We start from the raw sequence: 13,502 nt of genomic DNA, 5'->3' as shown, positions 1-13,502 counted from the left end.
GGACAAATCAAATTGGGCAGGGCAGCCTTGAGGAAGAGTTCAGAGAGTGCATTAGGGACGGGTTCCTTGAGCAGTATGTTACTGAACCAACCAGGGGGCAGGCAATCTTAGATCTGGTCCTGTGTAATGAGACAGGATTCATAAAAAATGTCCTCGTAAAGGATCCCCTTGGAATGAGTGACCATAACATGGTTGAATTCCAAATTCAGTTGGAGGGTGAGAGAGTTGGATCTCAAACCAGCGTACTAAGCTTAAATAAAGGAGACTATGAAGGTATGAGAGCAGAGTTGACTAAAGTGGACTGGGAAAATAGATTAAGGTGTAAGACGGTACAGGAGCAGTGGTGTACATTCAAGGAGATATTTCACAACTTTCAAGAAAAATATATTCCACTGAGGAAAAAGGGGCGTAAAAGAAAAGACAGCCATCCGTGGCTAAGTAAAGTAATAAAGGATAGTATCCGACTGAAAACAAGGGCATATAAAGTAGCCAAATCTAGTGGGAGGATAGAAGATTGGGAAGCATTTAAAAGCCAGCAAAGAATAACTAAAAGATTAATTAAGAAAGGGAAGATAGATTATGAAAGTAAACTAGCAAAAAATATAAAAACAGATAGCAAGAGTTTCTACAGTTATATAAAAAGAAAAAGGGTGGCTAAAGTGAATGTTGGTCCCTTAGAGGACGAGACTGGGAAATTAGTAGTGGGGAACATGGAGATGGCAAATATGCTGAACAAATATTTTGTATCAGTCTTTACAGTAGAGGACACTAAAAATATCCCAACACTGGACAAACAGGGGGCTTTAGGGGGGGGAGGAGCTAAACACGATTAAAATCACTAAGGAGATGGTACTCGGTAAGATAATGGGACTTAAGGCGGATAAATCCCCTGGACCTGATGGCTTACATCCTAGGGTCTTGAGAGAAGTAGCGGAAGGGATTGCGGGTGCATTGGTGGTTTTCCAAAACTCCCTGGATTCAGGAAAGGTCCCAGCAGATTGGAAAACTGCTAATGTAACGCCTTTATTTAGATAGGGAGGTAGACAAAAGGCTGGAAACTATAGACCAGTTAGCCTAACATCTGTGGTTGGTAAAATGTTGGTGTCCATTATTAAGGAAGCAGTAACAGGACATTTGGATAAGCATAATTTAATCGGACAGAGTCAGCATGGTTTTATGAAGGGGAAATCATGTTTGACAAATTTGCTCGAATTCTTTGAGGACGTAACAAACAGGGTGGATAAAGGGGAACCAGTGGATGTGGTGTATTTGGACTTCCAAAAGGCATTTGACAAGGTGCCACACAAAAGATTACTGCACAAGATAAAAAATCACGGGATTGGGGGTAATATACTGGCAGGGGTGGAAGATTGGCTATCTAACAGAAAACAGAGAGTTGGGATAAATGGTTCATTCTCGGGTTGGCAATCAGTAACTAGTGGTGTTCCGCAGGGGTCAGTGCTGGGACCCCAACTCTTTACAATCTATATTAACGATTTGGAGGAGGGGACCGAGTGCAACATATCCAAGTTTGCCGACGATACAAAGATGGGAGGGAAAGCAGTGAGTGAGGACATAAAAAACCTGCAAAAGGACATAGACAGGCTAAGTGAGTGGGCAGAAATTTGGCAGATGAAATATAATGTTGGAAAGTGTGAGGTTATGCACTTTGGCAGAAAAAATCAAAGAGCAAGTTATTATCTAAATGGAGAGAAACTGCAAAGTGCTACAGTACAGGATCTGGGGGTCCTGGTGCATGAAACACAGAAGGTTAGTATGCAGGTACAGCAGGTGATCAGGAAGGCCAATGGAATCTTGGCTTTTATTGCAAGGGGGATGGAGTATAACAGCAGGGAAGTCTTGCTTCAGTTATACAGGGTACTGGTGAGGCCACACCTGGAATACTGCGTACAGTTTTGGTTTCCATATTTAAGAAAAGATATACTTGCTCTCGAGGCAGTTCAGAGAAGGTTCACTCAGTTGATTCCGGAGATGAGGGGGTTGACTTATGAGGAAAGGTTGAGTAAGTTGGGCCTCTACTCATTGAAATTCAGAAGAATGAGAGGCGATCTTATCGAAACATATAAGATTGTGAGGGGGCTTGATCGGGTGGATGCGGGGAGGATGTTTCCACTGATGGGTGAGACTAGAACTAGGGGGCATAATCTTAGAATAAGGGGCTGCCGTTTCAAAACTGAGATGAGGAGAAATTTCTTCACTCAGAGGGTAGTAAATCTATGGAATTTGCTACCTCAGAGAGCTGTGGAAGCTGCGACATTAAATAAATTTAAAACGGAGATAGGACAGTTTCCTAGCTGATAAGGCAAATGGGGAGCGGGCAGGGAAGTGGACATGAGTCTAGGTTCGGATCAGCCATGATCCTATTGAATGGCGGAGCAGGCCCGAGGGGCCGTATGGCCTACTCCTGCTCCTACTTCTAATGTTCTTATGATCAGCTCCAATGCACGAGTCACATCGTCCACATGCCCGATACGAGACTCCCAAAACAAGCGCTCTACTCGGAGCTCCGACACGGCAAGAGAACCCCAGGTGGTCAGAGGAAACGCTTCAAGGACACCCTCAAAGCCTCCTTGGAAAAAGTGCAACGTCCCCATCGACACCTGGGAATCCCTGGCCCAAGACCGCACAAAGGGGAAAGGCATCCGCGAAGGCGCCGAACACCTCGAGTCTCTTCGCCGGGAGCAAGCGGAAGCCAAGCGCAAGGAGCGCACGTCAACCCAAGCACCCCACCCACTCGCCCTTTCAACCACCATCTGCCCCATCTGTGACAGAGACTATAAGTCCTGAATTGGACTCGTCCGTCATCCGAGAACTAATTTTTAATGTGGAAGCAAGTCATCCTCGGTTCCGAGGGGCTGCCGAAGAAGAAGTAGGAAAAGTGGCAGCCAATTTGTGTACAGCAAGGTCGCACAAACAGCAATGAAATAAACAACCAGATAATCTGTTTTAGTGATGTTGAGGGATAAATGTGTCCAGAACAGAGAGAATTCCCCAGCTCTTCGAAAAGTGGCATAGGAACTTTTACGACCACCCGAGAGGACAAATGGGGCCTCAGTTTAATGTCTCATCCGAAAGACAGCACCTCCAACAGTACTGCACTGAAGTGCCATCCTAGATTATGTGCTAAAGTCTCAAGTGGGGATTGAACCCACAACCTTCTGACTCCGGTGACAGTACTGCCACTGAGCTAAGGCTGACATCTACAGTTGATGATAGGCTGGCCACTTAAATGTTCTGTACATGAAAGTCCAATGCCATGTGCAAGCTGGCCAGTAGAACTTTGAATTTAAACATTTGTATTGCATGTTATATGTTCTGAGAGATTGGGTGATTTCATTTCTATTGATGTTTATTTGAAGGGTGAACTTAAAGAAGGAAAATCCTGGAAGTATGGTCGCATCATTCAGGTAAAGAAAAAAAACTTGCACTTTCCAGCATAAATAAATGCAAGTGCCTAGTTCCCTCCTGTGGTGACAGACTACATCACATGCTCACCAGGAGCTGCTCTCCCTGCTGCAGGCTCACCAACCGATCAGTGTAAACTCGCACCTTCCTACCCCCCACCAATCATTTTCAATGTTTGGTATAATTTTAGATTACAGCTTAGCCATGGATGTCGTACATGAGCCAAAGGAAACTGTTGCATTGCAAACCTGGGAACTTAACCGACAATGTTACTTGTAGTTAATGGAAAAAAACAAAGCATCCAACACCTCGTTCATACACTCCCAGAAAGAAGGAGCGAACGCCTAGGATCCATTCATATGAAGAAACAAGAGACACCAACCACTTGTACATCCCAGCCAATAATTTAGGACACGAAGAATTTATGGAATACTAGATCTGAGAAGCGAGTTAACATGTAATAAACGATCTTTGAGGGGGGCAGGACAATGAACAAATCACCCTGCAGTTTCTAACGGACTGCAACCACTGCTATCGCCCTTTAACCCCGGCGCTGATTGGTCCCCTCGGTCACAGCGGCCTGTCGCCGAGTGACCGCCAGCTGCGCACGCGCACGCCTGCCACTTCCGGTACTACGGGGACGGGATCCCTCGCACATGCCCGGATGTGGCAAAGCTCCGAAATGTCGGTGGCGAGGAAGTGAAGCAGCGAGAGGATAGGAGCCGGTTCCAGTCGGCGCGCACACTCTGAGCACCAGGCTCCGGCTGCGACATGTATAATACCGAGCTGGCGGAGCTGGTGTGGGGGCGACGCCCGAGCAGTGGATTGTCCGATTCTGTCTTCCGCAGATGGACCCAAGGTACCGACCCCACCCCTCGGGCTCCGGCTTCGGCCCCGGCCCCGGCCCCACCCCGCCATTCCTCCCCCGGCTCCATCGCTGATCCTATCCCACTCTAACACCTTCACCCTTGGCAGCCTGCTGAGTCCTCGCACAAATCCAGCTCTCTTTTCCCCCACCCCGTAGACTCCGACCTCTGGCTTGAACCTACAATCACTCCTCACCCTCCCATTATTCACAGGAAATATCCTCCCCCAGCCCTCATTCGACCCACATCATCTCGATTTGTTAACTGCTGCCTGTGTGCCATTATTCCTTCTCCATTCTCTCTATACACCAGTTGTCTTTTCTCCAACACACACCAGTTTTTTTTCTCCTTTAAATTCTGGCTTGTCACTTCACTGGACACAATGTCAGCTGTGGCTCAGTGGTAGCAACTGCCTCTGACCCGATAGATTGTAGGTTCAAGCCCTACTCCAGAAATTTGAGCCCAAAATCTAGGCTGACAATTCAGTGCAATACTGAGGGACTGTAGGTGGTGCCGTTTTTGGATGAGATGTTATGCTGTCTGCCCTCGGGTGGTTGCAAAGGACACTATTTGAAGAAGAGCAGGGGAGTTGTCCCTGTGTCCTGGCCAATATTTAGCCCTCAGCCAACATCGCACAAATGGGTTTTCTATTCATTTTCACATTGCTGTTTGTGGGTTGTGCACATATCCTACATTATAACAGTGACAACACTTCAAGAGTACTTAATTGGCTGTGAAGTGTTTTGGAAATTCCTTGGGTTGTTGAAAGTGCTATTAAATCTTTTTTCTTGGGATATATTTCAAAGGGTGCTGATTGCTCTGTAGTGCTCCGTAGTACTTCATGCAAATATTAATTATTCTTGCATATGCCTTGATGGTGAAAGTTGCCAGATTGTTTTAACTAGGGGGCCTGGCCCTCCTTGTGATTTCTGCACACATACATCTTCCAACAGGCGTTAAGGGTACTGCTTGGTCCAGTGCTGTTGAGGCCAATAAGAGCTTCCAAACTGTTGTGGTTAAGATCAGCATTCTGAGGACTGGCCCAGAATCAAACCTGGTGTGTTCCCCATATTGGCTACTTTCCCAGACAGTTCATTTACCAACTGCGATGTCAGGAGAGCTCAACTCTCCTTTTATCATGGGCTGTTCTCTCCATTCCCAGTGTTTAATAAACCTTTTTTTCCTTGCAGGGTTTGTTTTAAGTCAGGCAGAATCTACAGCCTTGCAACAATTTGAAGGTGGTCCCTGTGCAGTGATTGCACCTGTTCAGGTACAGTGCATGGAGTGGCAGCTTGTTGATCTGTTAAATGTTTTGCTGGGAATTGACTTGGTGAAATATAGAAGTTAGCACAAGTGTTTATTGAACAGTACAGCAAGTCATTTTAGGTGTTTCTTTAAAGGATTTCTTTGGGGAAAGGTTCTTTTTAAAGTGATTTGTTTAAATTAGGTTTGAGCTTTTGCGGGCTGACTCATCACTACTGGGTTGCTACCAATTCAGTAAGAGTGATATTAAATATTCTCTTAACAGTCTTAATTGTTCCATGGCAATAACATGACCCATGCCTCCATTATTCTTCCAATGATTTGGTCTTTGGGAATTGGTTGGTAAAATAACCCCATTATTCTAGAACCCTAGTCTCTAAGTACAATAATGTTTGTTTTCACATGGTCAGCAGCCATGAATGACTAACCCACTCTAGGCAGGTACTCTTCTGAACCCTGATTGAATTATATTGCCAAGCTCCTTATTCATATATTTATCGTGAGTTTTAACTGTCCATATCTCCTCAAGTCACATTCTAGTGAATTAACCCAAACTGATTCAACAATACTACAGGAGATAAACAAGTGGAATTTTTTTTTTTTTTTTTTTTTTTTTTTTTTTTTTTTTAAGTCCTCAGTACATGAAAAAAGAATAGGTTTGTGTAATTTGTTCACCTTTCAACTTTGAATTTTTTATGTAACTTTGTTTTGTTTTGGTGAAGTATTGAGCCTTCATACCCTCCATTTATATCTCCAAAAGTCTTGTATGGGCATTTCATCAGACTCCAAATTTGTTATAGCTGTACAATACAAATGGTATAAAGTATGCTTTAATAGCCCACCAACTTGTTTTATATCTTGTAATTCCATACATTGGAGGCATGTTACTTGTATATACAGGTAGACTACCCTTTATCCGAACTTCCGAAAACCGAAACCCTCTAAAAACCGAAAGTTTTTTCGTTCAGCGTAAGTCGTGCGCACGACATGACCAGAGTGGCGCACGACTTATGCTGCGCAGGGCAGAGGGTCACTGAGTTCCCTCCTGGGTAGGAGATTGCAGGCCGAACCGGGCAGTGTGAAGGAGGTATACCGGGAGAGTGAACCCTAAATACAGCGGCCCATCCGATAGCTGCAGCGGCCTGTCTGATATTCTTTTTCCCCCCCCCCCCCCCCCCCACCCCCGCCAACCCCCACCCTTTCGGATAAGGGATAGTGTACCAGCCTTTATCCGCACTTCCGAAAACAGAAAACCTCTGAAAACCGAAAGTGGTGGCTTACGGGGTGCTGCCCCGTAATACCTTCTGAAATCCGAAATTTTCCGAAAACCGAAACACGGCTGGTCCCAAGGTTTTCGGATAAAGGATAGTCTACCTGTACTGACATAACTTAAAACCTAAGAAAGCAGGAATGTATGGTTTCAGAGTATAAAAATGATGTCTAAATGCAATGGAATCATTTAGTCAATCTGATCGTTGGATTAACAACAACAACTTGTATTTATATAACATCTTTAACGTAGTAAAACGTCTCGAGGCACTTCACAGGAGTATTAAAAGACAAAATATTTGACACCGAGCCACATAAGGAGAAATTAGGGCAGGTGACTCAAAGCTTGGTCAGAGAGTTAGGTTTTAAGGAGTGTCTTTAAAGGAGGAAAGAGAGGTAGTGTGGCGGAGAGGTTTAGGCAGGGAATTCCAGAGCTTGGGGCCTAGGCAACAGAAGGCACGGCCACCAATGGTTGAATGATTATAATCAAGGATGCTCAAGATGGCAGAATTAGAGGAGTGCAGATAGCTCTGGGTGTGTGTGTGGTTGTTGGGTCGGGGGGCTGAAGGAAATTAGAGGTAGGGAGGGGCGAGGCAATGGAGGGATTTGAAAACAAGGATGAGAATTTTGAAATCAAGGCGTTGCTTAACCGGGAGCCAATGTAGGTCAGCGAACACAGGTGATGGGTGAACGGGACTTGGTGCGAGTTAGGACATGGGCAGCCAAGATTTGGATGACCTCAAGTTTACGTAGGGTAGAATGTGGGAGACCAGCCAGGATATTTTACTAAATGAATGGTTTATAACAACTCGATTGTATTAAATTTTTAAAAAACCACATTCAGAATTCTAATCCTTCTGTCAGCCGTTAAAAGTGAAGTCTAAAATTGAGAATTTTTTTCTAATCACTAAGATTGTGCATGTGAGTTTCTTGGTGTTTAATTAGTTTAATAGCCAGGAGCCAAATTTTAATACAGCTAATAAACATTGCACTCATTTGTAGAATGAGGTAAAGATAACAGTTGCATTAGAATTGCATGTAGCAGAGGGCAGTAGTTTATGGAGAAGGTACAAACCAAGATTAGAAAGCATCTTTCAAAATATAATGAATAGAGGAGTTAACAGAATAAGTTGGATACACTTGTCTGTTATCTTTGGCAGCTTGATATTAACAGCAAAACTGGAAATGATATGGGGAGCAAAAGGAAAATTGATCTAATTACTCGCCCCATTTGCAGGATTCACTATTGATGTAGCCTTATTTCACTTAGCTTCATTGCACTCGAGCTGTTGTATTACATCATTCATTTTATATTTGAATTCCGCACCGATTGTTTTGATTTATTCTGTTTATTTTTTACAGGCTTATCTTTTGAAGAATTTTCTGTTCAGTTGTGACAAACCAAATTGGCGAGATTGTACAGGTACAGTATCTTACCTGACCAACTCACCCAAAGCCTGCAATGTTCAAATGTGCAGAAAGATTATTTTTTAATGGGTCTACCTGTGAGCTGTATTTAGTGTGTTCCATTATAAGCTCATGCTGGTTAATTTACACTTCAAGCTGGATTTGATTTTTAGGCAAATAGTTTTCATATTGATTTATCTGCATAGCTAAAACTTCTGTACACTATGCATCACAGTTTAAATGTGGGTTTGAACTTTAAATCTGCTTATAACAAGAAATTGTCATGTTTTTCTGATTGGCTCACAGATGCTTCTCTGTCTACGGTAATTTGCTCAGATACTTAATTCTCACAAGGCAAGTAGAAAAGTTCCAATTAGCAGCTAGCAATCCACATAAAAGCAATCCATCAAATTGCTTGAACTTTTTAAAAAGCTGCCTTTCTGGGACTACCACAAAATAAATCGGTTGACAATCTTATAACAAACAAACACAAAAACATAAATAATTCGCACACAATTCTCAAGATTGCTCATATCCTATTGGAGGTACGTTAGTGGAGTGGTTATGTTACTGGACTATAATCCAGAGAACATGAGTTCAAGTCACAGCATAGCAGTGTGGGAATTTGAACTTAGTTTTTTTTAATGAAATAAATCTAGAAATAAAAAGCAGTAAAAATGACCATTAAGCTCAGATTAAAAAAAAAAAAACCAACTGGTTCACAAATGACCCTTTTTAGGGAAGGAAACCTGCTGTCCTTACCCGGTCTGGACGATATGTGACTCCAGTCCCACACAAACGTGGTTGACTCTTCACTGCCCTTTTTGAAGTGGTCCAGCAAGCCAGAAGAGGACCCACTACCATCTTCTCTGGGTAACTAGGGATGGTCAATAAATGCCAGCCTTCCAGCGATGCCTACATTTCAAGACTGAGTTTATAAAACAAAATCTGTCCAATGTGTTTTAGTTTGAGGCCTAAACTGTCTTGGGGCCATGAGGCTCAAATTTACTCCTTTCCTGGAGTGTTTTTTTTCCAGCAGTCTAGGCAAAGCTCTGTTGGTTCTAGCAGGCAGACTGATGGTAACAAAGGTTGCTGTCCTGAGCATGCTGTTGCACTGCCGCAGTGCCCTCGTGTACCCTCATGAACTGTTTTGGCATTACTTCTCTTGAGACTCTTGACAGTCGGTTGCTACCCACCCATGCCATTTGTAGGTCTTGCTGCCTTTTGGAGCATCCCCTGCAAATCAGTGAGTGAGTATTGTGACTGTGGGGGCGGTGTCAGGAAGACTTCTTTAGATGTGTCAGGTGCTGTTGCAGTGTAAGGTAAATAATAATTCTAATAGATCTAAGAGCGTTAAAAAAACACGCCTGAAGGCTTTGTGCCTTAATGCGAGGAGCATTCGTAATAAGGTGGATGAATTGGCTGCGCAAATAGAGGTAAACTAATATGATTTGGTTGGGATTACGGAAACGTGGCTCAAGGATGGCCAAGGCTGGGAACTCAACATCCAGGGGCATTCGATATTCAGGAAAGATGGGCAAAAAGGAAAGGGAGGTGGGGTAGCATTACTGGTTAAAGAAGGGATTAACACAATTATAAGGAAGGATATTAGCTCTGATGATGTCGAATCTGTATGGGTAGAGTTGAGCAATACTAAGGGGAAGAAAACGTTAGTAGGAGTGGTATATAGACCTCCAAACAGTAATGCGGAGGTTAGGGATGGCATTAAAAGGGAAATTAGAGAAGCGTGCAATAAGGGCACAGCAGTCATCATGGGTGGCTTTAATCTACATATAGATTGGGCTAACCAAATTAGTAACAATACTGTGGAGGAGGAATTCCTGGAGTGTTTACAGGATGGTTTCCTGGACCAATATGTCGAGGAACCAACCAGAGATCAGGCCATCTTAGACTGGGTATTATGTAACAAGAAAGGATTCATTAGCAGTCTTGTTGTACGAGGCCCCTTGGGTCAGAGCGATCATAATATCGAATTCTTCATTAAGATGCAGAATGAAGGAGTTGACTCAGAGACTAGGGTCCTCAATTTAAATAAAGGAAACTACGATGGTCTGAGCAGCGAGTTGGGTAGGATTGATTGGGGAATGCCACTCAGGGTTGACGGTGGATAGGCAATGGCAAACATTCAAAGACCGAATGGATGAACTACAGAATTTGTTCATCCCAGTTTGGCATAAAAATAAAACAAAAAAGGTGACTCAACTGTGGCTAACAAGGGAAATTAGGGATAGCATAAGATCCAAGGAGAGGACATATAAATTGGCCAGCAAAAGCAATAATCCTGAGGATTGGGAGCAGTTTAGGATTCAACAAAGGAGGACAAAGGAATTAATTAAGAAAGGGAAAATAGATTGAGAGTAAGCCTGCAGGGAACATAAAAACTGACTGTAAAAGCTTTTATAGATATGTGAAGAGACAAAGATTGTTGAAGTCGAGCATAGGTCCCTTGCAGCCAGAATCAGGGGAATTTATAATGGGGAACAAAGAAATGGCAGACCAACTATAAATACATATTTTGGTTCTGTCTTCACAAAGGAGGACACAAATAACCTCCCAGAGATGCTGGGGAACATAGGGTCTGATGAAAGGGTGGAACTGAAAGAAATCAGTATTTGTGGGGAAATGGTGTTCGGAAAATTGATGGGACTGAAGGCTGATAAATCCCCAGGGCCTGATAATCTACATCCTAGGGTACTTAAGGAAGTGGACCTAGAAATAGAAGATGCATTGCTGGTCATCTTCCAGAACTCGATAGACTCTGGAACAGTACCCATGGATTGGAGGGTAGCTAATATTACCCCACTATTCAAAAAAGGTGGTAGAGAAAAAGTGGGGAATTATAGACCGAAGCCTGACCTCGGTAGTGGGGAAAATGCTAGAGTCCATTATAAAAGATGTAATAGCAGAGCACTTGGAAAGCAGGGACAGGATCGGACAAAGTCAACATGGATTTACAAAAGGTAAATCATGCTTGACTAATCTACTGGAATTTTTTGAGGATGTAACTGGTAAAATAGATAAGGGAGAACCAGTGGATGTGGTGTATTTGGACTTTCAGAAGGCTTTCGATAAGGTCCCGCATAAGAGATTAGCGTGCAAAATTAAGGCACATGGGATTGGGGGCAAGGTATTGACTTGGATAGAGAACTGGTTGGCGGACAGAAAGCAAAGAGTTGGAATAAACGGGTCGTTTTCCGAGTAGCAGGCAGTGACTAGTGGGGTACCGCAAGGATCGGTCCTAGGACCCCAACTGTTCACAATATATATTAAATGATCTGGACGAGGGAATTGCATGTAATATCTCCAAATTTGCAGATGACACAAAGCTGGGTGGGAGGGTATGCTGTGAGGAGGATGTCGTGAAACTCCAGTACGATTTGGACATGTTGGGTGATTGGGCAGAAACATGGCAAATGCACTATAATGTGGATAAATGTGAGGTTATCCACTTTGGTGGCAAAAACAGGAAGGCAGATTATTTTTTGAATGGCAATAGATTGGCAAGAGATTGGGAGAAGGGGGAAGTGCAAAGAGACCTGGGTGTCCTTGGGCACCAGTCGCTGAAGGTAAGCATGCAGGTGGCGGTTAAGAAGGCAAATGGTATGTTGGCCTTCGTAGCAAGAGGGTTCGAGTAAAGGAGCAAGGATGTCTTGCTGCAGTTGTACAGGGCCTTGGTGAGACTGCACCTTGAGTATTGTGTGCAGTTTTGGTCGCCTTATCTGAGGAAGGGCGTTCTTGCCATGGAAGGAGTGCAGCGAAGATTCACCAGGCTGATACCTGGGATGGCAGGAATGACGTATGAGGAGAGATTGGGTCGATTGGGCTTATACTCACTGGAGTTTAGAAGATTGAGAGGGGACCTCATCGAAACCTATAAAATTCTGTCAGGCCTGGACAGACTAGATGCAGGAAGATTAAGGATAAGGGGTAAGCCATTTAGGACTGAAATGAGGAGGAATTTCTTCACCCAGAGAGTAGTGAACCTGTGGAATTCTCTGCCACAGAGGGCGGTGGAGGCCAGTTCAGTAAATATATTCAAGAAGGAGTTGGATATATTTCTTAAGGCTAAAGGGATCAAGGGATATGGGGAGAAGGCAGGGACAGGGTACTGAATTTGGATGATCAGCCATGATCTCATTGAATGGCGGAGCAGGCTCGAAGGGCCGAATGGCCTACTCCTGCTCCTATCTATGTTTCTATGTTAAGGCTGTGTACGGGCCTAGACTGAGCAAACTGCTAGGGAGTGTTATTGTGAATACCTTTTTTATGTTGCAAGATTCTTCAAGACAAGTGCTTTTTTAATAGTGTAATTAAAGTTTAAGGATTTTTAATTTATAAGGTGAATTGCTGGCAGTTCAGAAAATGTTAATTGCTAGCTTTTATGCTGAGGATAATTTAGAAAATCTATAAAGTTTTGTCTGCTGACAACATAGCTTACTTACTGTCTTGACTTTTGTGTCACTCTTTTACATCAGCATTTATATGTATTGACTTTGGCTCAGTGTTGGCACTCTTGCCTGTAAGTCTGTGTTCAAGCCCCACTCCAAAGACTTCAGTACATAACCTAGGCTACAGTGGTGAGGGAGTGCTGCCTTTTGGATGAGTTGGTAACCAAGACCTCCTCTGCCCTTTAGAGGTGAATGTAAAAGATCCCCATGACACTGTTTGAAGAAAGGAAAAAAGTTTCTACCGGTGTCCTGACCAATATGTATCCCTCAACCAGCATCACTTCATAAATGAAAAGGACCAGATTTTCTGATCATTTATCTCATCTCATTGGTGGAACAAAACAACTCCTTCCTGCCGTCGTCCATTCTGGCGTGGGACTTGAGCCCACAACCATCTGATGCAGAGGCGCGAGTGCTTTTACTGAGCCAAGGCTAACATCTTGTATCATGTTTAGTCTCTTTCTCTCTCCGTCTATCAGTGAAGTACTGTATCAAGAAATTATCCTTTTCTGAATGCTTGGCTGCTTATGCCTGTTACAAACGTAGCTTTTAACTTTCTATTAATTTTAGACGAAGAACACAAGAATCTTTTCTGCCTCACTCTGAGTGAAATTCTGGAAACTGCTAGATTAAACAACTCCAATCCCTTCTGTTTGGTAATGTTGGCAAGAGAAAAATCATCAGAGGAACATGCCAGTATTTCTGAAAATCAGCCAGAGTCCAGTCAGGGGACTGAAGAGGAACAGCTCTGTAAGAAACCAACTTTTTGGATAAATAATAATATATGATGGTGAATATTTCA

General features: G+C 43.4%; 1 protein-coding gene across 1 annotated transcript in view; it reads left to right on the top strand.

The window, feature by feature from the left end:
* Positions 1 to 4,046: 4,046 nt before the first annotated feature.
* The window catches only part of mindy3 (MINDY lysine 48 deubiquitinase 3), a 135,973-nt gene continuing 126,517 nt past the window's right edge, over positions 4,047 to 13,502 (top strand). The window contains exons 1-4 of the mRNA XM_085987921.1: positions 4,047 to 4,285; positions 5,483 to 5,562; positions 8,187 to 8,247; positions 13,271 to 13,450. Coding sequence (XP_085844047.1) covers positions 4,198 to 4,285; positions 5,483 to 5,562; positions 8,187 to 8,247; positions 13,271 to 13,450 — 409 coding nt within the window. The 5' untranslated portion in view covers positions 4,047 to 4,197. The remainder of the gene's footprint in view (positions 4,286 to 5,482; positions 5,563 to 8,186; positions 8,248 to 13,270; positions 13,451 to 13,502) is intronic.

The sequence above is a fragment of the Somniosus microcephalus genome, chromosome 5 (assembly GCF_052327205.1).
Source record: "Somniosus microcephalus isolate GS21.2 chromosome 5, FLI_Smic_1.0, whole genome shotgun sequence".
Classification (NCBI taxonomy): domain Eukaryota; kingdom Metazoa; phylum Chordata; class Chondrichthyes; order Squaliformes; family Somniosidae; genus Somniosus; species Somniosus microcephalus.
Note: the sequence above shows the minus strand (reverse complement) of the source record. Positions and strands in the feature narration are given on the sequence as shown.